Source organism: Nomascus leucogenys, chromosome X (assembly GCF_006542625.1).
Source record: "Nomascus leucogenys isolate Asia chromosome X, Asia_NLE_v1, whole genome shotgun sequence".
In the NCBI taxonomy this organism is placed as follows: Eukaryota; Metazoa; Chordata; class Mammalia; order Primates; family Hylobatidae; genus Nomascus; species Nomascus leucogenys.
In genome coordinates, this window is record NC_044406.1 from 38,729,223 (window position 1) to 38,751,806 (window position 22,584).

General features: G+C 50.2%; 1 protein-coding gene across 9 annotated transcripts in view; it reads left to right on the forward strand.

The window, feature by feature from the left end:
* Positions 1 to 22,584, forward strand: part of IQSEC2 (IQ motif and Sec7 domain ArfGEF 2) — an 88,269-nt gene that overhangs the window by 47,065 nt on the left and 18,620 nt on the right. For 7 of the 9 annotated variants that reach the window (XM_030807448.1, XM_030807447.1, XM_030807453.1 and 4 more), the window contains 2 exons: positions 17,953 to 18,214; positions 19,131 to 19,532. In XM_030807448.1, the coding sequence (XP_030663308.1) occupies positions 17,953 to 18,214; positions 19,131 to 19,532 (664 nt within the window). Of the gene's footprint in view, positions 1 to 6,937; positions 7,674 to 15,392; positions 17,235 to 17,952; positions 18,215 to 19,130; positions 19,533 to 22,584 lie in introns of those variants that run through there. The other 2 variants (XM_030807450.1, XM_030807455.1) reach the window with 2 other exon arrangements.

Genomic DNA, 22,584 nt, shown 5'->3' on the forward strand with positions numbered 1-22,584 from the left:
TGTTAAAGTAACGGAAATAACTTTTATGTGCACTTTAAACAAAATGTGCATTCCTTTGACCCAGCAGTTCAACTTTTAAGAATCTAACCTTCAAGAATACTTCAAGACATATGCAGAGATGTTCAGTGCAGCATTGCTTGTGATACTGAAAAATTAAAACAACCTAAATGTCCATCGGTAGGGAATAGATCTTAGTCCGTGATATACCCATAGTATGGATTACTCTGTAGCAGATCCAAAGAAAAAGGTAGCTGTCTATATACTCGCACAGCAAGATCTACAAGACTTAACTGTTACATGGAGAAAGCAAGTTGCAGAACAGGGTTTATAGTATGACCCCATTTTTGTAAGGAAAAGAAAACCCCCATAACAACAATGAAAACATGTTATGAACACCCTGTCATAATTTCAAAATTACTGGACTTTTTCCTTGGTCCCATTTCCTTGCTTTTATTAATTCATTTCCCTTCTCCTTTATACCTTCTCCCTGTATCCAGCTGTTCAGATTTTGTTTAGATCCTTTTAATAATTAGCTCAGATACCACCTCATTCATTCAGCAAGGATTCTGTCTTGCCTGCTTTAGATTAGGCCTTGTGCTGACCTTTGGTGGAATATTGGAATGAATTGTATCTGATCCTGCTGTCATGGAGCTGAAGTCTAGAAGGGAGAAAGGCACATAGACAATGACACCATAATGTGATTTGGGATGGGACAGAAGTAGGCCCAGAGGGCTGCCAGATGAGGGGCAATTAACCCCATCTGGGAAGGCTTCCTACTGGAGGGGACGTTTGTACTGAGTCTTGGAAGAGTGCTAGCTTTCCTTCATCCCCTTCCTCCACCAGAAATGGTCTTGTTCACTCTTTGGCCCTTCCAAGCAGGATGACATCATAGGGGAAAAATAGTTGAGTCAGTACCTTTATTCAAGTCCGAGTTCTGCCACTTACCAACTTGGTGACTCTGGGCAAGTCATTTATCCTCTGAGCCTCTGTTTCCTCATCTATGTAGCGGGGCTAATGCCAACTTACCTCTTAGGGCTGTCTTTAGGATTGGAGATAATGCATGTAAGTCTCCTGGGTGACTGTCAGCTCTAGAAGAGGAGGGAATACCTGTGTCTTGTTTTCCTCATAGCCAACTGTGTAGCATTGGATTGGATTCGATCTCAAAGCTGTGTGTATCTGGAGATGGTTCTGGAGCAAATAATGGGCCTGACCATAGCAGGGCTTTGGGATGAGAAGGCTGAGAGGAGTACAGGGTACATGGGTTGCATCATGAGAAGAGAGAACCAGATGCCTGGTCTTGGCTTATATAAAGGTGATGCAGGAGGGAAAATAAGAGTAGGCGTTCCTGGGAAAGGGATTCCAAGTGGGGAGTTCTGGCCCTGGTTCTTGGTCCTCTTCTACTGATACCATCTCTTAATCTCACAGTCCAGAGCAGTGAGGCATGGTGGACCACTACTTGCCATGGCATTCATGGCAATCTCAATCCCAACTTTGTCACTCACTAGCTGGCTGACCTTGACCAACTCACTTCACGTTTCTGAGCCTAGTTCCTTATCTATTAAACAGGACTCAATACCACCAACATCTTGGGGTTCATTTACTGAATGAGCTGAGCTCATTCAGATGAATGCATTCAGAATTTGAGTGGCTGGCACATAATGGGTACTCAGGAAAGAGTAGCTACTATTAGTATTCATTTCAGTAGATACTTTTGGAGTACTGCTGTGACCAGGGTCTCTGTTAGGTAACAGTTCTTGCCCTCCATGAGTTCCCAGTCACTCAGGGAGACTGAGAAGGGCTCTGACAGAGGAGAACACTGAAGGGTATGGAAGCCCAGAGGAAGGAATTTGGCCCTGTCTGGGGCTGGTACAGGTCAACTCAGCCTAAGAGCTGGGTCTTAAAGGTTAAGTAAGAGCTAGGGACAGAAGGGTGAAGTGTCGAAGAGCATTCCAGGCAGAAGGAATAGCATATAGCATATGGAAAAGAAATGAGATGTTATTGGGGAGGGCCAGAAGTTCCTAACCTGGGGTGCATGGGTCTCAGATGGGCTTCAGGAACCCCACGAACCTCCAGAAATTGAATGCAAAATGTTGCATGCATATACCTATGTGCATTTTTTGGTGGAAAAGATGGTCCATGGCTTTCATTAAATTGGTAAAGGGGTTTGCATTCCCCCCAAAAAGGTTGAGAACCAATATTGTTGGGGACAAAGTGTCAGTTGAATGGATTCTAAATAGGAGAGTAATTTGGCAAAATTTGTGTTTTAGAAACATCACATTAGCAGTCAGTATGAAAAATGGATTGTATGCAGGGAGACCAGCTGGAAGGCCTAAACTGGGGTATTGGCAGAGAAGAAATGGATTTGAGCAGGGCTACTGTGTTGCACGACTCCAGTGAGCACCATTTGTTGAGAAGCATTTTAATTTCAAATTATAGAATCCAAATCCTTTGAGAGTTATTAATGAGATAGACTCAATAGAAGTGTCAGATGATATAAACTGTTGTGGATGTACAAGGTGAGGGAAAGGGAAGAGGCGAGGATGAGTCAAAGTTAGCAGAGGGCCAGAGGGACATGAGTCCATGCCAGGGTGATAGTGCAAGGGGAAAAGGGAACCTCTATTAATGCTCACCCAGCATCCAGAGTCCTTAGTCTCAGACAAATTTACTAACTTTCATCCTACCCCTGGTTCTCAGAGATCCCAAATGACACTGGCAATACTCATTTCCCTGCGGATTTTGCAGAGGAATTACTTTTGCTTTGTGAGTTAGGTCAAGTTCCCTGAAGAAAGCTGTGTTTAAGCCAGTCATTCAAGGTCCATGAGGATTCTGAGAGTTAGAGATGGGGGAGGAGGTGCTGACAGTGTCCGCAAAGGCCCGGAGGTGAGCAAGGTGAAATCAGACATTGGAGGGTGCAGAGGTCAGGCTTACCTCAAGCAGCTGTCTGAAGAGTACAGCTATTTTATTTTATTTTTTTTGGTAGGCAGTTGGAGAGCCATGAACAGTTCTTGAATAGGAAAAGATGAAAAGTGACATGATCAAATTAGCATTTTAGAAGGGAGATGAGGGAGGAGGCTATGCAGTAATCCAAGGGAGAGAGAAGCCAAGGTCGTGGGCATAGAGCCGAGGAGATGGATTTGAGAGGTGATTGGGAGGAAGAGAGGACTGGAGTCAGAGACTGAAGAGGTAACCAGGGAGAGAGGAGGAGGTGGAGATGACAGAGGCTGGAGTTCGCAGTAAGTTCCAGTGTTCATGCCTGGCACTGGATTCATTCATTCACTGAATAGTTATCGGATGCCAGGCACTGTGTTAGGCACTAGGGGTTTAGCACTGAACAGAACAGATGCCTGTCCTGATGGATCTTACAGTGAGTGAGACAGATAAATAAACAACTAAATGTCTAGAGTGTATCTGATGTCGATAAGCGCTATGAAGAAAAATAAAGCTGGGGTGATAAGGTAGAGAACGTTGGGGTGCCTTTTGAGAGGGAGGGCCTCTCCGATGAGGCAGTATTTGAGCAGAGGCTTGAAGGAGGTAAGAGAGTGAGCCGTGTACCTCTCAGGGACGATGTTCCAGATAGAAGGAACCTCAGGTGTAAAGGCCCCGAGGCAAGAGTGTGTTTGGTCTGTTTGGGGAGCAGCAGGGAGACCAGTGTGATGGGGAAAAGCCTGAAGAAGGAGCGAGAGGAGTAGAAGATGAGATGGTAGGGGCAACATCGCAGTCTATCTTTTAGAGCTATTTAGGAGGTAGAGTCCACAATAACTGGTGACTGACTTGCTAAGGGGGCAGGAAGAATCTAGGGTGACTCCAAGGTATGTTTTGGGCTCAGGTGACTGGATGAATGGTGGTGCCTTGAGGACAATGGTGAGATGCTGAGTCAGAGGTCCCTATGAGAGCTGAAGGCCCAAAGGGCCATCCTGGTAGAGCTGTCCAGCAAGCACTGGGCTTGACAGGTCCGGGATCCGGGAGAGGGATCCACACCTGAAGTTATGAAATGGAATGAGATCACTGAAAAAGTGTGGAGTGAAAGAGAAGAGGACCAGAGCAGAATTGGGAAGGGGAAACCAACGCGTAGGGAAGGAGCCCAGGGAGAAATGGGGGCGGGGTCAGAGCAGTAGGAGGAAAAGCAGTGGGAGTGGGCTCACAGAAGCAGAGGAAGGAAAGGGCCTTGTTAAGAGTGTCAAGTGTTGCAGCCTGGGGGGAGTAAGCCGAGGGCGGAAGAGAGCCTATTGGCTTTAACCATCAGGAGGGCCTGGGCGACCTTCCTCAGAACAGCTTCCATGGAGTGGTGGGCGCATGAGGCAGATTGCAGTGGGTCGAAGAGCTCGTGGGAGGTACCGAAGTGAAGCAGAGATGGCCAGTGTAGACGGGTTTCTTAAGAAGAAGCTTAGCTGTGAAGAGGAGAGAGGGACAGAGGGGGATGTGGGGGCAGACAGAGGGTTTTTATTCCCAGATGGGAGAGACTTGAGCTTCTATAAATGTTGATAGGAAGGAGGCAACAGAGGGGGAGAGGTTGAAAATGCAAGAGGGAGAGGGGATGATTGTTGTGGAGGAGGTAATGGGGATGGGCTCCAGAGTCCAGGTGGAGAGACTGGCCTTAAATGCTAGAGGGGCCCCCTCTTTCTTACAGAGGAGCAAAGCAGTGGTAGTGGTGGGGATACAAGGGTATTGGGGGATTGGTGAAAGAAATGCTTCAGGAAAGTTCAGAGCAACAAATGGAGAGCCCTGGCCAAGGGAATGGATGCTGGAGCTGGAAGGAAGCAGAGAATACTTCTGGCTAGGACTTCCTTAGGAAGTGGCACTTGAGCTGGGTCAGGAAATTCAGAAAGGATGGTAATAGGCAGATCTGTGCAGAGGGAAGAGTACTCTAAGTGGAAGAAGCAGAATCAGCACACACATAGAGATGTGAAAAGGCCGGGCGTGCTGATGGAATAACGAACAAGCTAGCTTGATGGAGGCTGGGCATCAGTGAGTAGGGAACATGGATACCACTATAATGGCTGTTATAATAATAGTTACCATGCACTAAGCACCAGCCTTGCTTAGTACATATTTGAATTCCTTTAGTCCCACTGCACCCTGCAGAATAGGTATTTCCTCAGTTTGCAGGTAAGGAAAGTGAGTCCTGGAATGGTGAAGAAATGGACCCAAGGTCATCCAGCTAGTAAATGATGGGGTTGGTATTGAAACTCAGGTCCATCTGACTCCATAGCCTGTGCTTTTGCCATCTAACAGGAAAGGCCTGGTGAAGCCATATGATGGGAGAGCCTTGGATGCCAACTTGAGGACCCTGAACTTTATCCAGGAGGCAGTGGGTGTCTGAGCAGAAGAGATGCATGCTTGAAGGTGGGCTTTAGGAAGGCTAACGTGGTTCAAGAAGGGAGGGAGAAGAAATCAGGAGGTGACTGCAGTGTTAGGGGGAGAGGAAGCAGTGGCCTGGCCTGGAAAAGAGAGGAGTGAGCGGTGGGAATGGAATATCACTTGTTCCTCATGACAGCCTCGGGAGGTGTGGATCTTCTCTTTTTATAGATGAGGAATGGGACACTCAGAAAGGGAGGGCTACTTGCCCAGAACTTGCGCCCTGCTTCATGTGATTTTGCTGATTCAGGAAGTCCGTGGAACAATGTGTCAGAGGGAGCTCTGAGTCTGAGAAAGGCGTGTGCGTGTGTGTGTGTGCTTGTCTGTCCATCGGATGGACAGCAGTGCCTTCCTTTCCTTTCCCTTCACTTCCCTGTCTGCGTTCCTTCCCACCTCTTCCCATTCTTCCAGTTTCCTGGATTCCATAATTCCTGCATCCCCCGAGCCAAGGGGTCTGGGAATGAGGGCAACTGTTTCCTTGTCTGTCACCGGAAGGTCAGCCTTGTCACTCCCAAGCCACCTGGTCCCCTCCCAGCCCAACTGTCTGTCCATCCACCATATGAAACTGTAGCCCAGCACCAGTGAATGCCACGTGCAGCCTGGCCCCTGGTACTGCTCAGCAGCACCCTAGGGATAGGTGCTTGTTCCTGCAGCGACTCTTCTTCCACTGCTGTGGCTGCTTCTGTGTGGGCAGACGGCCACTTTGGGAATTAGATTTGGCTCACGAGTAGTTAACAATAATCACCACCATGTTCCCATTGCTGTTGTTTGCCAGACACTTGATATATGTTCTAGTTCTTGCAACAGTCCTGGGAGGTTCACATCACGAGCCCCATTTTTACAGACGAGGAAACTGAGGCTCCAAGAGTGACAATAATGCGCTCGAGGGCATATAGCCTGGAACCACTTGTAGAGCTGGGATTTGAACCCAGGTCTGTTTGCTTCCAAAGCTGTGGGCTTTCCGTACTCCATTTCCAAGTATCTCCCATTTTCCTGAGCCTGAACCTTCAGGAAATACAAATCCTTGTCCTTCAGGAGCAGGGTGGGTTTCTAGAGATAGTGCCAGGTTCACCCAAAGGACCTAGTGGGATGAGTCTGAGACTTGGAGCTCCAAAAACTCTGGGTTCAAATCCTGACTCTACCACTTACCCAGCTGTGTGACCTAGAGCAAGTTATCTAACCTTTCTGAGTTTTAATTCCTTCATCTCTAAAATGCTCCTCTGCAGAGCTGTTGTAGGGGCTAAGTGAGATGATGCGTGCAAAATGAGAGCAGATTGCTGTTATTATATTAAAATGAGGGTCAGGCACCTGGCAGGGTTAGAAAGGGAGTTGATATACGCTGAGGGTGACCTTAAGACTGAGCCCAGGCTGGGTGTGGGGGAGGGCTGTCCCAGCACACTGAGTTGGGTGTGGCCCTGGATAATCCATCACTCTGGCCTCCCCACCCTGACCCCCATTCTCGTCCCACCTTCTGGTTCCGGCCCTGGCCCTTCGCGTATCTCCCCTGCTCTGCAAACTAATGCCTCTGCCTCTCTCTGTCACCCACCGCCTGTGGCCTCTACCCCGCCCTTCCTGGCCCCAGGGAAGAGGAGGAGGAGGAGGAGACTGAGGAAGAGGAAGAGGAAGACGCTCACCAGTTCTGCTGTCCGGCCTCCGAGTGCAGTAGTCCCTCCTCTCGGTAACTGAGAGGACAAGGGCCATTTTCTATGCAGAAGCAAAAGCCTTAACCAGCCCCTCCTTCCCCCCACCCACCCCCCCGCAGATTCCCCCATGGGACCCTGTCCCCTGCTTCAGGAACCAGATGGGCAAGCATCGTGCCCCTTCCTCCCCCAACCTTCTAGGAATTCCCGTCCCCACTGCTGTCTCCTCTGGACTCCAGCCCCTGAATTAAAGAGAGCTGGAGCCCTAGGTCCGACTAAAATGTGGGAGAAGCAGAGCTTGGAGCTTGGAGCTTGGAACCTGGACCCTCCCGTACCCGCACTCCCACTTCCCAGGCACCCTGGAGCCTGCCACTACTGGAGAGGTCTCCAAATGACATCCCAAGGACCTACCTCTGTCCTCTGTGAGCACAAACAGAGATGCAGGGTGCCTAGGGCTCAGAGGACCAGACGGGGGGCAGGACCCAGCCTGCCTAGTTCCCTGTCATTTGTTCCCTTGCTGTGGCCATTGCTGCCATCTCCACTGCTTGAAGGCCTCACCCCATGCCCTCTGCCACTCCCATAGTGCTCTGTAAATATGATCAGGAGGAAAAGCCCTCTCAGAGTGCGTGTTGCTGTGTACAAAGGAATTTCCATCAATAAAAGCTGATCTCTTCTCTCTGTCTGATGTATATTCCACCCACCCCCACTTCCCTCTTCCCATCCCCACCAGGGCCTTGCCTTCTTTCCTATCCAGGGCTGGGAATAGGGGCCGGGAAAGAGAGTAGGGTTTGATTCGTGGTTTTGTTAACACCCAGGAGGCACTCAATAAATGCGTGAATGACTCCCAACACGGGCAGGCTAACCTTGGATGTGTCGCGTGACCTCTCTGACATGTAGTTTTCCCATCTGTAAAAAGGAGAAGGGTTGGATTAGAGGGTCTCCAATGGCTCTTCCAGCTGTGACATTTTGTGAATCTGAAATGCTACAGTTTTAAGAAGCTATGATTATGTGAATTTAATAGACAATGATTCAATGACACATTCCACTGCAATTTTATGATTTCTATTTCTACAATGCAGTGATTTTGGGATTTCCCAATCCTGTGGTTTTAAGATTGCATAATTCTAGCATTTGAACAAATTCTGATGATGCAATTTTAATATTCTGCAACATTTAGATTCCTTGATCGTTTACTTTTAAGGTTCTGATTCTACAACTTTAGGGATCTCTGAATCTGAGAGGAAGCCATTTCCCTCCAATGCAACGACCCTAAATATTCCCTGCACCAGGCCAGAGGCTGGGTCTAGGACTCCCTGGAGGCTGTCAGCTGGAGGGTGGCAGATGTCCTTTACCGGTTTGTAGGACTCACACCTTCCATGATGTGTCTGAAGTGGGCTCATACCCCCGACTTTTCCTCTCTGAGCCTTTGGTATTAGACAAATCTGAGTTTACCTTCTGGTTCTGCCACTTACATCTGTATAACCTTGAGCAAGTTTTTTCTTCTCCTTGAGCTTTGTTTTCCTCCTGAGTACAGTGAGAATATACCTACCTCTCTGGGTTGTCATGAAGATTAGCGAGAAAGAACACAACGAGCCCAGCATAGGAGCTTGTGCACTGTTGGGCAAGTGTGCTGTGATTGGTGGCTCTTGTTTTGATTAAGGCCCAGGTGAGAGTTTTCTCCTGTCTTTTCTTTCCTCCCTCCCTTCAGCATCCCTATCACATTGAACCTCTAGGTTTCCTAGAACCTCACCTCCTTCCCTCACTTATTGCCTCACTCACTCAACTCATCTACTCATTCACCCATTCAAAGTCTCATTTATTTCTCCCCTCCCTCCCTGCCTCTCTCCCTTATTTACTCTTCCTCATTCTACGCAACAAAGCATTGTTTGAGCCCTTACTGGGTATAAGACCTGATGCTAAAGACTGTGAGAGACCCAAAGTAAGACAGAGGCCGGGTGTAGTGGCTCACACCTGTAATCCCAGCCCTTTGGGAGGCTGAGACAGGCAGATGGCTTGAGGCCAGGAGTTTCAGACCAGCCTGGGCAACATAGTGAGACCTCATCTCTACAAAAAGATTTTTTTTTTTTTTAAGCATGACAGTGGCTGTGTCCTCTGCGAGCTCCCCATCTCCCAGGGGAGATGAGAGATGAGAAATCCTTTGGGAAAGTAGGAAGGATGCAAAGGGTTGAAATCATTGGACAGGAATGGCTTCAGTAATGAGCACATTTTGTTCCTGGCCCAGAGAGGAAGGAGATGTCAAGGTGGGTGGGGAGGTGTGGTGTCCAGGAGGGCTTGCTGGAGGAAGAGGTGCAAGAGTTGAGCCTTGAAGGCTGGTAAGGGTTTGAAAAGGTGGCAAGGGGTGAGAAGGCGTTACAGGAGACAGGGACCGCATAGACAAAAACCTGGGGGAGAGCTCCAGGTTCTTGCAGGGGAATGGTGGGTACATTACTCTGTTTATTCCGCTCTCCAGGGTGTGTGAATGTAGGTGACCTGGGGCTGGGGACAAGGAGACCATTCTACCCTTCCGCTGAATGGAGAGAGAAGCGAGTATGGGGGTGGGGACGGGAGTTCAGCTACATGGAGGGAGGGGGCAAGTCAGGGTCAGATGGCCCTCCCGACCCATGGGCAACTGAATTGGCTGAATCAGGCAGAGGGCTTGTGCTGTGGGAAGGGGGCGGGGTTTTGATCAGCCGTGAGAGAAATATGTGTGCACGCATGGCCTCCATGTGGCCGGGCATCCTCACACATGTCTTTGCACAAGGCTCTGCAGGTCTCACAGTTGTGAGACTGTGCACACTGCTGCAGAGCTGAGGAAATGTGATGATGTGAGACTGGGCGTGAGGAATTCTGAGTGTGAGGTTGATTGTGTGAAGTGGTGACTTTATGTACCTGGCAGCCTTGATGTGTGTGTCTGGTGGATGTAATCACAAGGCTGGGTGTGGGTGGCTTTTAAGCATGTGAGGCTGTGGCCTTTAGGGTGACAGTTGCCAGGCAGGATGGTCACACACACACAGACACACGTGATTTCTACCTGTGGTCTTCGAGGACCCAGGGTGGCTGCTGAGTAACTGCTGTGTGCGTAGCCCTGGCATGAGTGCCATAGGTCCGCAAAGATGAATCACGCCGGGCCGCTGCCCTTGGGAAACAGGACGGGGGTGTGGGGTGGGAGATGGACACTTTAAGAGAGAACCACAAGTTAGCCAGGAAGAAAGACTGACTGTGATATATGGGTATGCATAAGACACAGGGGAGGGAGTCACTGACCCTGTCATGTTCTGCGAGCGGCAGGAGTGAGTCAGCATTGACTTCCCAGAAGGACCAACCTGCTCAGGGTACTGCAAGATGAAGATGAGCTCACCTAGACCGATCAAGTCCGGGGGTGAAGGAGAGACAGAGGACATTCTGGGCAGAAGAAACAAAGGAAGAGTATGAGCATGGGCTTGGTTATGTGGCTCAGCTTGCTGTAGTCTAGGAATTGCAAGTAGCCTGCTATTGCCTGTGACACTGAGGAACTTACAGGGCAGGATGGGAGGTGAGGGGTGGGGAGACAGGCCAGATTCAGAGGGGCTTCTGAAGCTAAGAGTGGGATGCTGGCCAGAGGTGAGGGGGGATTCTTGTCCTGTGCAACCCTGGGCAGGTCACTTTGACTCTCTGGGCCTCCATTTGGGTCTGTGGGATTGGATGGTTCATAAAGCCTAGTCCGTCCAGTCCATCCCAGCTCTGTGCATCTTCTGCCGCCCTTGGCTAGCCACATCCATGAGTCATTGCTCTTGAAGTCAGGAGCTTCTTCCATCTAACCTCAGTCCTTCCTGCTTCCTCCTGGGTTGCTTCCTCATTCACCCACTCCACAAATATTTACCCAGCATCCGATCCCTTGTGTGCCACTATGGGAAGGCACGGGGAGATGAAGAATGCAAGCACTGTACCTTGAAGGGACTGCTCATAGTGCCTGGGACAGAGGGTGGGGTGGTGCTAAGAGCACGAGCTTTGTGTTCAGATACATTTTTGTTTGAATCTTGGCTCCACCAGTGCCGAGCTTCAAGGCTTCGGGCAGGTTACTTCATCTCTCTGTACCTCAGTTTCATCATCTGTACTGTCCTCCTCAGAGAGAACAACCCAAACCTTGCAGAGTTGCTCGGCCTAGCAAAATGACAACTCAATAAATGACAACTATTATTTTTAGGGCTGCACAGCAGCAAAGCTGGGATTCAAACCCAGGTCTTGCGCTCCCAAAGCCTGTGTATGCAGCTCAGCTCCTTTGAAGGCTTCTTTCTCCCGTCAGTTCCTGTGCCAAGGCAGGCTGGGCTCGGGCTTAGATCCCTGTGACACTGGGATTGGGCAGCAGAACTAGCTTGCACAAGAAATATTGGAGGGAGAGGTGGCTGCAGTCCCCCTGCCTCCTCTCTCCCCTGCCACTGGGTCCAGTCTCCTGGCCCAGTCTGCGCCTTCCAGAACCCAAAGCCCCTGGTCCCATCCAGGTGCAATGACCTCCTCATCTTGTTTTCTTGTCTACTTCCAGTCCGTCCCTTTCCCCCTGCTGCCACCTAAGTTGTCATGGGGATAATCCTCACCATCCCTAGCTTCCTCTTGCCCTCATCTTATGATATCCATGGCAACAGCCCTCATTCGTTTCCATGGCAACTGCATCCTGATCCCATCCCCTGCTGGCTGCCTGGTTCCGGGCAGTGCCAATAAAGGGAAGGAGGGAGAGAAGACCTCCCATTAGAAGCAGCATTCGAGGAGGGTTAGTGCCCCTGCCATGGGCAGGCCAGCCCCAGATCCCTGTGGAACATCCTACACTGCTTCTCCCCATCTTAGTGCTTTGGCACACAAGGTTCCCTCACTCTTCATCTCTACCAACTCCTTCCAGGCAAGACCCAGTCCACAAGCTTCCTCCCCCAGGAAGCCTTCCAGGCAGCAGAGGAACTAGCACAAGCTTTGGGGTTTGAATCCCTGTCCTGCCACTTGCTAGCTTTGAGACCTTTGGCAGTCATTTCCCCTCTTGGAGTTTTTTTCTTCATCTGCAAAATAGGAATCCTAATTCTTCCCTCACGTTTGCCATGCAGATTAAATAATGTGTGGAAAATGCCTGACACAGGGAAGGTGCGCAGTAAGTGCGAGTTTATTTTTATTCTGCTCAACCACCCCCAAACAGAAGGGATCTCTCTCCTGCACTCCCCCAGCACTTCCTCTGTTCCCCAGCCCTGATAACTTTCTGCTTTGTACTGTGGTTATTTGTGTAACATGGCTTATTTCCCCCTCTGCAGAGGATGCTCTCCAATTTCCCCCACAGAATAGCCAGCAGACAGCGCACATGGGCATGTGTGTGTGTGTATGTGTGTGTGTGGGGGGGGGTTGTGTCCGTATATGTGCATGTCTGCATGTGTTTGTGTCTATTTTCATGTGTCTGTGGATGTGTTTTTGTTTCTAAGTTTGTCTGCCTTTGGATGTGTCTGTGTTGTACCTCTGCATGCATGTGTGTGAGTGTGTGTGTGTGTGTGTGTGTGTGCACATGCAGATGTTTTGCTCCTGGCTGGGAAGAGTCCAGAGAGGGGGTGCTCCCAGACCCTTTCTGAAATCCAGGAATCCAAAGAGGGAATTGGTTTTGCTTGACCCCTGCACAGATGAGAAACTGAGGTGCAGAGAGGAAAAGTGACATGTACGGGCTCACACAGCTGGTCAGTGGAAGTCAGGACCTGAGCCTTGGCCTGCCCAGCATCTTACTCTACAACAGGCTCTTTCTGTCTCTCTGTGTGTGCATGTGTGTGTCTGTGTGCGAGAGAAAGAGAAGAAGAGAGATTTTCCATGTGATCATCATGTCCCAGAGTGTTGTTCTGGGGACTCTGACTTGAGGGATTCCACATCCCCAGTGCTGTTTCTTCAGCAGTATGTATGATGTCAGAAGCAACGCCGTCAAGCACCCTCCTTTTTTTGCCAGGCTCCCTTGTGGGAGGCTGTGCTGACAGCCCGACCTCCCTGCCACTATTCCCTTTGCAACCAAAACAGGGGGTGAGCTCTCAAGGGAGGAATTGCCAAAGAGTGCAGAGCCAGGGGCAGCACGGAGCCGGGAGTGAGGAGAGGCAGCAAGATGTCATGAAAAGCCTGGGCCCTGTGTTTGAATCCTAGCTTTTTTTTACCTAATAGCTATGTGACCTTGAGCAAGTTTATATCACCTCTCTGAGCCTCAGTGTCTTCATCTGTGAAATGAGACTAATGGTGCTTGCCTTGATAAGTTTCAAGAATTCAATGAGCTAAGTAGTGCCTTTGCCCTAGGAATTAAGAGGTGACAACAGGGCCCTACAGCAGCCCGAGAGGAGCGGGTGTAAGACAGCCTGTGTGGAGGAGGCAGGCAGGCATGGAAAGGCATACCTGAGCAGAGCATTGAAGGCTGAGCAGGAGGTAGCCAGGTTGGGGCAATGGGGCAGAGAATATATGAGGTGGGGGTCAAGTCAGGAGAGCCATCCATGGCCACAGTGAGGAAGGTGAAGGTTATCCCATGGCTGCTGATTCCTGGAACACCCAAGTTAGATCATGTCCCTCCTCTGCTCACCTCAATCCGAGCAAAAGCCAAAGTCTTTATTGTAGGCTTATGTCCTTTCCGATTTGGCCCCCATGACCTCTCTGATCATATCTCCTATCTCCTCTCATTCACTCTGTTCCGGCCACACTGGCCTCTTCACTGTTTCTCAAACATGCCAGACACAGTTCTACCTCCGGACCTTTGCACTGGCTGTACCCTCTCTCTGGACTGCTCTGCCTTTGCCATGCAACTTACTCTCACTTCCATCAGCACTCTGCTTATATGCCATTGCTTCAGAAAGGCCTTCCCTGAATACCACATCTCAAACAGCACCTTTTCGCAATCTGATTTATTTTCCTTCCTAGCACTTCACCCCTACCTGAAATGGCAGGATATATTTACTTGTTCCTTTCTTCTCTAAGCCTCCAACCTTGTGCCCCCCATAATGAGACCATTCTCTGGGTCCCAGCCACACCCATTCCCTCACTAGAACATCACCTCCCTGAGAATGTTCTTGTGCATTTTGCTCACTAGTATATTTCCAGCACCCAGCACTGTGCCTGGCATAAAGAGGGTGCTCAGTTGTTGTTTGTTGAGTGAGTTATCTGGCGCTGTGGAAGGGTTTTAGTGAGAGAATGAAATAGTTAGGTTAGTACGGTTTTGTTTTTGTTTTTTGTTTTTGAGACAGGGTCTCACTTTGTTGCCCAGGCTGGAGTGCAGTGGCACGATCACGGCTTACTGCAGCCTTGACCTCCTGGGCTCAAGCGATTTTCCTGCCTCAACCTCCCTAGTAGCTAGGACCACAGGCATGTGCCACCACGCCTGGCTAATTTTTTATTTTCTGTAGAGACGGGGTCTCCCTATGTTGCCCAGGCTGGTCTTGAACTCCTGGGCTTAAGTGATCCTCCTACCTCAGCCTACCAAAGTGCTGAGATTATGGGCCTGAGCCACCATGCCTGGCAATACTTTTTTTTTTTTTTGAGATGGAGTCTCACTCTGTCACTCAGGCCGGAGTGTGGTGGCACAATCTTGGCTCACTGCAACCTCCACCTCCCGGGTTCAAGCGATTCTCGTGCCTCAGCCTCCCGAGTAGCTGGGACTACAGGGGCCCGCCACCACATCCGGCTAATTTTTTGTATTTTTGGTAGAGACGAGGTTTTGCCATGTTGCCCAGGCTGGTCTTCAACTCCTGGCCTTAAGTGATCCTTCCATGTCAGCCTCTGGAGTAGCTGGGATTACAAGTGTAAGCCACTGTGCCCAACTAGATTTGTACTTTTTTTTTTTTTTTTTTTTTTTTTTTTGGAGACAGTCTCACTCTATCTCCCAGGCTGGAGTGCAGTGGTGCAATGTCAGCTCACTGCAACCTCTGCCTCCTGGGTTCAAGTGATTCTCCTGCCTCAGCCTCCCGAGTAGCTGGGATTACAGGCACACCCACCATGCTCAGCTAATTTTTGTATTTTTAGTAGAGGTGTGGTTTCATCATGTTGGCCAGGCTGGTCTTAAACTGCTGACCTCAGGTGATCCACCTGCCTTGGCCTCCCAAAGTGCTGGGATTACAGGCATGAGCCATGGCGCCAGGCCTAGGTTTGTACTTTTGGTGGTGGTGGTGGTGGTTTTTTTTTGTTTTTTGTTTTTTGTTTTTTTTTTAGACAGAGTCTCGCTCTGTCTCCCAGGCTGGAGTGCAGCGGCGTGATCTTGGCTCACTGCAACCTCTGCCTCCTGGATTCAAGCGATTCTCCTGCCTCAGCAGGAGATTACAGGCCCCCACCACCACGCCCGGCTAATTTTTGTATTTTCAGTAGAGACGGGTTTTCTCCATGTTGCCCAGGTTGGTTTTGAACTCCTGGCCTCATGTGATCTGCTCGCCTCAGCCTCCCAAAGTGCTGGGATCACAGGAGTGAGCCACCACGCCCGGCCCAGATTTGTACTTTTGAAAGCTCTCACTGGCCACAGGGTGAAGAATGGGTTGGAAGAGGAGATTGGAGGCTGTGGTAAAAGTTCAGGAGAGAGTATTTCTTAGAGCAGCCTCCTGAGCACATTCATTGACTCCCTCTGGATGGCAGCTTTTATTGAGCACCTACTGTGTTCCAGGCCGTGTACTCTGTGTTAGCTGGGAGATTATCAAATTCTCTTCCTGAGCTGGGATTCTGGGAGTCATGAATACAAATAGCTGTCACGCTTTGCCAAAGCTAACCTGTGCCATAAAAAGCAGGACAGACATGTGCTGTGTGTGGGAGCTCTGAACAGGATCAGCAATAATTTCTGGCTGGAGGCGGGATTCAGGAGGGCTTCTTAGTGGTGGCATATGACCTGAATCTTGATGGAACTAGGATGTGGGGGAATTTCTCAGATTGCAGATGGCGGAGACGATGGGGATTGCATTTCAAGTGGTAGGTACTGTATGAGCAGTTTTGGAGGTAGAAAGCAGAGGAGCATTTGGGAAAAGCAGGATCTGGGCCAGGCTGGAATGATGGGTGGATGGAGTAGGGGGCTGGCAGCCAACCCTGAAGTATGGCTTAATGTTTAAGAGTGTGGGCTGTGGAGTCAGACTGCCTGGATTTGAATCCTGGCTCTATCATTAGTAGCTGTGTGACCATAGATACGTTACTTAACCTCTCTGGGCCTCAGTTTCTTTATGTGTAAAATGAAGATAAATTACAGTACCTACCTCATACGGTTGTCTTGAAGAGTAAGCAAGTTATTCAGTGTGAAGTGGTAAGAATGGTACCTAAATGTGCTAAATGGTCTATAAATATTAGCTGTTGTATCTTGGAGAAGCCTCAAATGCCAGAATAAGGGACTTGGGCTATCTCTTCTGAGCAGCGGAAGTTATAGATGATGGTTCATGCATACAGGAGACAGCTGATCAAAACTGGGCTTGAGCTGTGTGCTGGGAGGGGAGGTTTGAGAGATTAGTGGGCAAGATCCTGCAGTCCTGGCAGGGAGGAGAGGAACATCTTGGATGCCGGGAGTGGGCTGAGCTGGGGCTGAACCCTGGAGCGGGGGTGATGTCAGGGCCACCGCCCCAGGCCCAGGCGGAGAGAGAATTTGGGGTGGAGAGCGAGCAATGGGTGGGAGCTCTCCCCAGGGCGGAGCCGAGCTCCACAGCGCTGCAGCCCGTGACCCGGCCTCGGCCTCGTGGGCGCAGCCTTCACACCACATCCAGCCCCCAGTGCAAAGCACTCTGCTGCAAGGCTGGCAGGCCTGTTGCAGTTCAAGCTCCTGCACTGGTAGGGTCCCCCCCAGTACCTACCCCAGCCCATTTCTGCCCTTTGCCTTCGCCTCTGCCAAATAGGGGCTGGGGAGTACCCCTTCACCTCTTTACCAGCCAAGAGCCTCCAACCTTGTGCCCCCCCATAATGAGACCATTCTCTGGGTCCCAGCCACACCCATTACCCCAACAGCCTCCTCCATGCCTCACCTGCGTGTTCCTTCCCGCCCGACTCCTTCCCTGTCTTCCCCACCTCTGTGGCTCTTCACCATGCAGGCTCGGCTCAAGGCGCCTGGGCTCTGTCGCCACCTGGGTTCCCTGGCAGCCTGGTTGCCATGGCACCATAGGAGCAGTTCTGGTGGAACAACAGCTCTGGGAAACCAGGGCAGGCAAGACCCGGGGCCCAGCTCCTGCCACGCGTGGAGACTCCCCTGCCCCATTCCCCCAGCTGAGCAGAGGAGGCCATGAGGAGAAAAAGGAAGCTGCCCCGCAGGGCTGCTCTTTACCTGTGAGGATGCTGGATGGGAGGCGCCTCCCACTGTCGCTGCTCTGCTCGCCCTGCCCTGCTGCTGGCCCTGCCCTCGCAGCCAGGGAACCCTGGGAACTGGCTTGGCCTGGCCCGGAGTTCAGGCACCAGGGGGCAGGGGCCAGTCTGCAGGGGACAGGGCTGGGCGGGTGAGGGGAGAGCTGTGTGCAGGGGTGGGCCTCACACAGCTGGGACAGGGCTGGGAGGGGGTGGCGCTTTGAAGGAGCTAGTCTGGGGTGGTGCTGGGAATCGGACTGGGAGGGAAATCACAGCGCACTGCGTTGGAGACAAGGCCAGGAGGGGATGGAGCTGTAAGGGGAAGAGGTCTGTGGGGAGGGGTGGAGCTGTGAGGGGACAGAAAAAAGGGCATGAGGAGACAAGACTGGGAGGAGAGTGGTCTAGGGGAGAAGGCTGTGAGGGGTGAGGAGGACTGGGGACCAGACAGAGCCTTGAGGGAAAGCAGTCTAAGAGGATCTTGCCGTGAAGGCAGGGGGGCTGGAAGGGAGGGGACTTGGGTGGGAGTGGGGAGACGTCCAAGAGCTAGGACTCACCGTGGCCTGTAAGTGTTGGGTCCCTATATCTGTGAGGAAGCTGGGGTGGATGGGATGGGGGCAGGGATCTGGCTCACCCACTCTCAGTCTGGCCCAGTAGGCCCCTCTCCTGTCCCCACATCCTGGCTCATCTTATCTCATCCCCACAGTGTGGAGGGTGATGCCCCAGGCAGTGACCTGAGCACAGCGGTTGATAGTCCTGGGAGCCAACCCCCCTACCGGCTGAGCCAGCTGCCCCCCTCCAGCAGCCACATGGGGGGCCCCCCTGCTGGAGTGGGCCTTCCCTGGGCTCAGCGGGCACGCCTCCAGCCAGCCAGTGTCGCCCTGAGGAAGCAGGAGGAGGAGGAGATAAAGCGCTCCAAGGCCCTATCGGACAGCTATGAACTCTCCACAGACCTGCAGGACAAGAAGGTGCAGCAAAGGCGTCTGGTTGGGAATGGGAGTCGGGATGCAAGAGAGCGCCAGGGGAGGGTTTGGGATGTGGCTCTTGGGGGTGGTATCAGGGAGGGATAATGAGGCTGGAATTGGAGAAGACTGGCCCAGGACCCTTCACCCCACTGGGGATGCACTCATTCACCACCCATCCACTGAGGCTTGTATTCACTCAAGAAACATTTACTGAGCTCCCTGCCCGGGTCTTGGAGATGTAAAGATGAATGAGTCCTGGATCCGGTCCCCAAAAAACTCAGTCTAACGGGAAGAACACACATCAGTTGACCTTTTCAGAAGAGTGCCATACAATAGATTGTTTAGCTAAAAAAAAAAAAGGTGGAGGGAAAGCAAAATACTACATATAGGAAAAAACTGGAAGGACATATACAAAAACATATACCCTACACCAAAGGACATATTCTAGTTATGCTTAGGTGTTTGGAATGTTGGTAATTCAACCTACCTACGTTCCTTCCTTCCTTCCTTCCTTCCTTCCTTCCTTCCTTCCTTCCTTCCTTCCCTCCTTCCTTCCTTCTCTGCCTTTCTCTCTCCCTCTCTCCTCCTTTCTCATTCTCTTTCTTCCTCCTTTCTTTCCTTCTTGCTCTCCATTTATTTCTACCTTGCTTTCTTTTTTTTTGGCTTCTCTGTTTGTTTCCTGTTTTCAAATAATCAATATGTTCTTCTTGCAAATAAGAAAACAAAACATAATCCAACCCCATTTGACCTGTGTTATCTGAAATTCAAGTGAGGAGACAACACTGAGCACCTAGCCTGGTGCTTTCGGTGGCTGTAAGCAGTCAGCCATGATTCCAGTGGGGGTGGTGTGGTTGAGTGCCTAGGGAGATGAGGCTGCCATGACTTTCTGACCTTGTTCCCCTCGACCCTTCTCTGCCAGGTGGAAATGCTGGAGAGGAAGTATGGGGGCTCCTTCCTGAGCCGCAGGGCTGCCAGGACCATCCAGACAGCCTTCCGCCAGTACCGCATGAACAAGAACTTTGAGCGGCTACGCAGCTCAGCCTCAGAGAGCCGCATGTCCCGCCGCATCATCCTTTCCAACATGCGGATGCAGTTCTCCTTTGAGGAGTATGAGAAGGCACAGAACCCCGCGTACTTCGAGGGCAAGCCTGCCTCGCTGGACGAGGGTGCCATGGCTGGTGCCCGGAGCCACCGGCTTGAACGGGGGCTCCCATATGGAGGCTCCTGTGGTGGGGGCATCGATGGTGGTGGAAGCTCCGTCACCACATCTGGAGAGTTTTCTAATGACATCACAGAACTTGAAGACTCCTTCTCCAAACAGGTCAGGATCCCTGAAAAGGACCTTTCTTCCCCATCCCCATGCTCTGGCTACTCCTGCTACTTTTTACCTAGATTGCAAACTGAAAGAAGTTGCGTGACAGGCATTTAATAACAGCAAATATCTACCATTCGAGTTGGGACTGTGAGAATAATGAGAAAGAACTGGCAAGATAGAAATTACCTTTTTTTTTTTTTTTTTTTTTTTTTTTTTTTTTTTTTTTTTTTTTGAGACGGAGTTTCACTCTCGACACCCAGGCTGGAGTGCAATGGCACGATCTTGGCTCACTGTAACCTCTGCCTCCTGGGTTCAAGTGATTCTCCTGCCTCACTCTCCCGAGTAGCTGGGATTGCAGGCATGTGCCACCACACCCGGCTAATTTTGTATTTTTAGTAGAGACAGGGTTTCACCATGTTGGTCAGGCTGGTCTCAAACTCCTGACCTCAGGTGATCCACCTGCCACCACCTCCCAAAGTGCTGAGATTACAGGCGTGAGCCACTGTGCCCAGCCAGAAATTACATTGTTAAAACAAGCAAGTTGCAAATATGGGTGTTCCATGCCGTTCCCTTCTTGTGGGAAAAAATATATATGGGTGTATAGAACAAATAAGAAAAAAGTTCTCACTACTTGGAACTTGATATACTATAAAATAAAGCTTAACTCACAGGTAGTGAGCTCCTACTGTGTGCCAGTGCTGTGTATGCCTCACACCAGACCTGTGAGACAGGGATTATTATTCCCATTTAATAGAGGAGGAGACTGAGGCTAAGGATCTGGAATTGGTCCTTGTCCTCAAGGATCCCAGGGCAGTAGGAAATGGCAGACATGTGTGTGCATTACTGTCTCCTGAAGTAGAGTGTGCGCTGAGCCATGAGAAAGGCTATAGTATAATGTATAGTACCTTGGGAACCCAGAGGAGGGGGAGGCAACTTTCTTCTGCGAGAACCACAGAAAACCTGTTTGAGAAAACAGCATTGGAGCTGGGCCTTACCAGAGAGAAAAGATTTAGCAAGTTAGAAATACTTGGGAGGGTGTTGCTTACATAGGCGTTGCATCAGCAAAAGCGTGGAGGGTGGAATTGTAATGCAGTAAAGGTAGTGGGAGATCATTCTAGGCTTGGGGTGTGTCAACGTACTTGCCCAGGTGTGAATCCCAGTTCTGCCATTTCCCAACTGTGTGGCCTTGGCAAACTGTTTAACCACGCTGGAACATGATCAATAAAATGGAGAGAAAATAAAATGGAGAGAAAACCCTTTTAGAGCTGTTTGGAAGACTCAGTGCAACTGTACAGGTAATTAATATATATGAAAACACCTAGTACATAGTAGCTGCTGAGTACGTTAGTTTTCTTCCTAAAACCAAGAAGGTACTTGGTAGAGATTGTTGAATGAATGGAAGAAGCTTTATAAGAGAAAAAGTCACTCTGCTCTAACCTCTATGATCTGGCCTTGCCATCAGCCTGGGCATGCCTCCTTGGAGCTGGTGAAGAGGTGGAGGGAAGGACAGGAGTATTGAAGGGAAGATCTATATCATTCATCTGTTCATTCATACAACAAAGATTTAATTGAACATCTCTTCTGTGTCAAGCGGTGTGTTGAGCTGAGCTAAAAAGAGAGAAACCAGGCCTGGATCCCTCCCTCAAGGGAGGAATGGGGAATAGGAGATCAGTCTGGGAAGCAGGTCTGGTCCCAGCTCTGAGTGCTATTGAAGTCTGATGGGGAAGTATATCCGTTGTCTGTTGCTGTGTAACAAATTACCCCCAAATTTGGTAGCTTAAAACTGACCCAAGAGACTGAGCCTAAACAATAAACATTTATTATCTCATCAGTTTCTGGGGGCCAGGAAGCTGGGAATGGCATGGCTGAGTGGTTCTGGTTCAGGGCCTTTCATGAGGCTGCAGTCAAGCTGTAGGGAGAGCCCGCAATATCTGAAGATTAGACTGGGGCTGGCAGTCTGCTTTCAAGCTCACCCACTTGGCTGTTGGCAGGAGGATTCAATGCCTCACCCTGTGGGCCTCTCCATAGGACTGTTCGTGATGCGGCTTTCCCCAGGTTGGGGGGTCTAAGAGAAAGACTACAAGTGACAAGCGACCAAGAGTACTCAAGATGGAAGCTACAGTCATTAAAAAAATTTTTTTTTTTAGTTTTTTAAATTTTTAAAAAATTTTTTGCAGTCTTTTTTTTTTTTTTTAAATTAATTTTTTTTTGGCTAGGTGTGGCAGCTCACGCCTGTAATCTCAGCACTTCGGGAGGCCAAGGTGGGCAGATCACCTGAGGTCAGGGGTTTGAGACCAGCCTGTCCATCATGGCGAAACCCCGTCTCTACTAAAAATGCAAAAATTAGCCAAACATGGTGGTGTGCACCTGTAATCCCTGCTACTGGGGAGGCTGAGGAAGGAGAATCGCTTGAACCTGGGAGGTGCAGGTTGCAGTGAGCTGAGATCGTGCCACTGCACTCCAGCCTGGGTGAGAGCAAGACTCTGTCTCAAACAAACAAATAAAAATTTTAGAGACAGGATCTTGCTCTGTTGCCAGGCTGGAGTGCAGTGGCGTGATCATAGCTCACTGCAGCCTCAAACTCCTGGGCTCAAGTGATCCTCCTGCCTCACTCTCCTGAGTAGCTGGGACTACAGGTGTGTGCCACCACACCCAGCTAATGTTTTTATTTTTTGTAGAGATAGAGTCTCGCCATATTGCCCAGGCTGCTCTTCAACTCCTGGGCTCAAGGGATCCTCCCATCTTGGCCTCCCAAAGTGCTGGGATTACAGGCGTGAGCCACCATGCCCAGCCTCTGCAGTCTTTTAAAACCTAATTTCAGAAGTGGCATACATTCGCTTCTGCCATATGCTGTTTGTCACACAGACTAACTCTGGTACAATGTGGTACCCTAGGGTGTGAATACCAGGAGGCAGGGATCATTAGCGGCCAGTTTAGAGTCTGGATACCACAGGGAGAGAGCATTACCAGCTGTGGTCCAGATGCTCAAGGTGGAATGTTATGGATTTCCTAAGAGAATTCCCACAGAGGAAATGGATTTTGGTTTACCCTGGGGGAT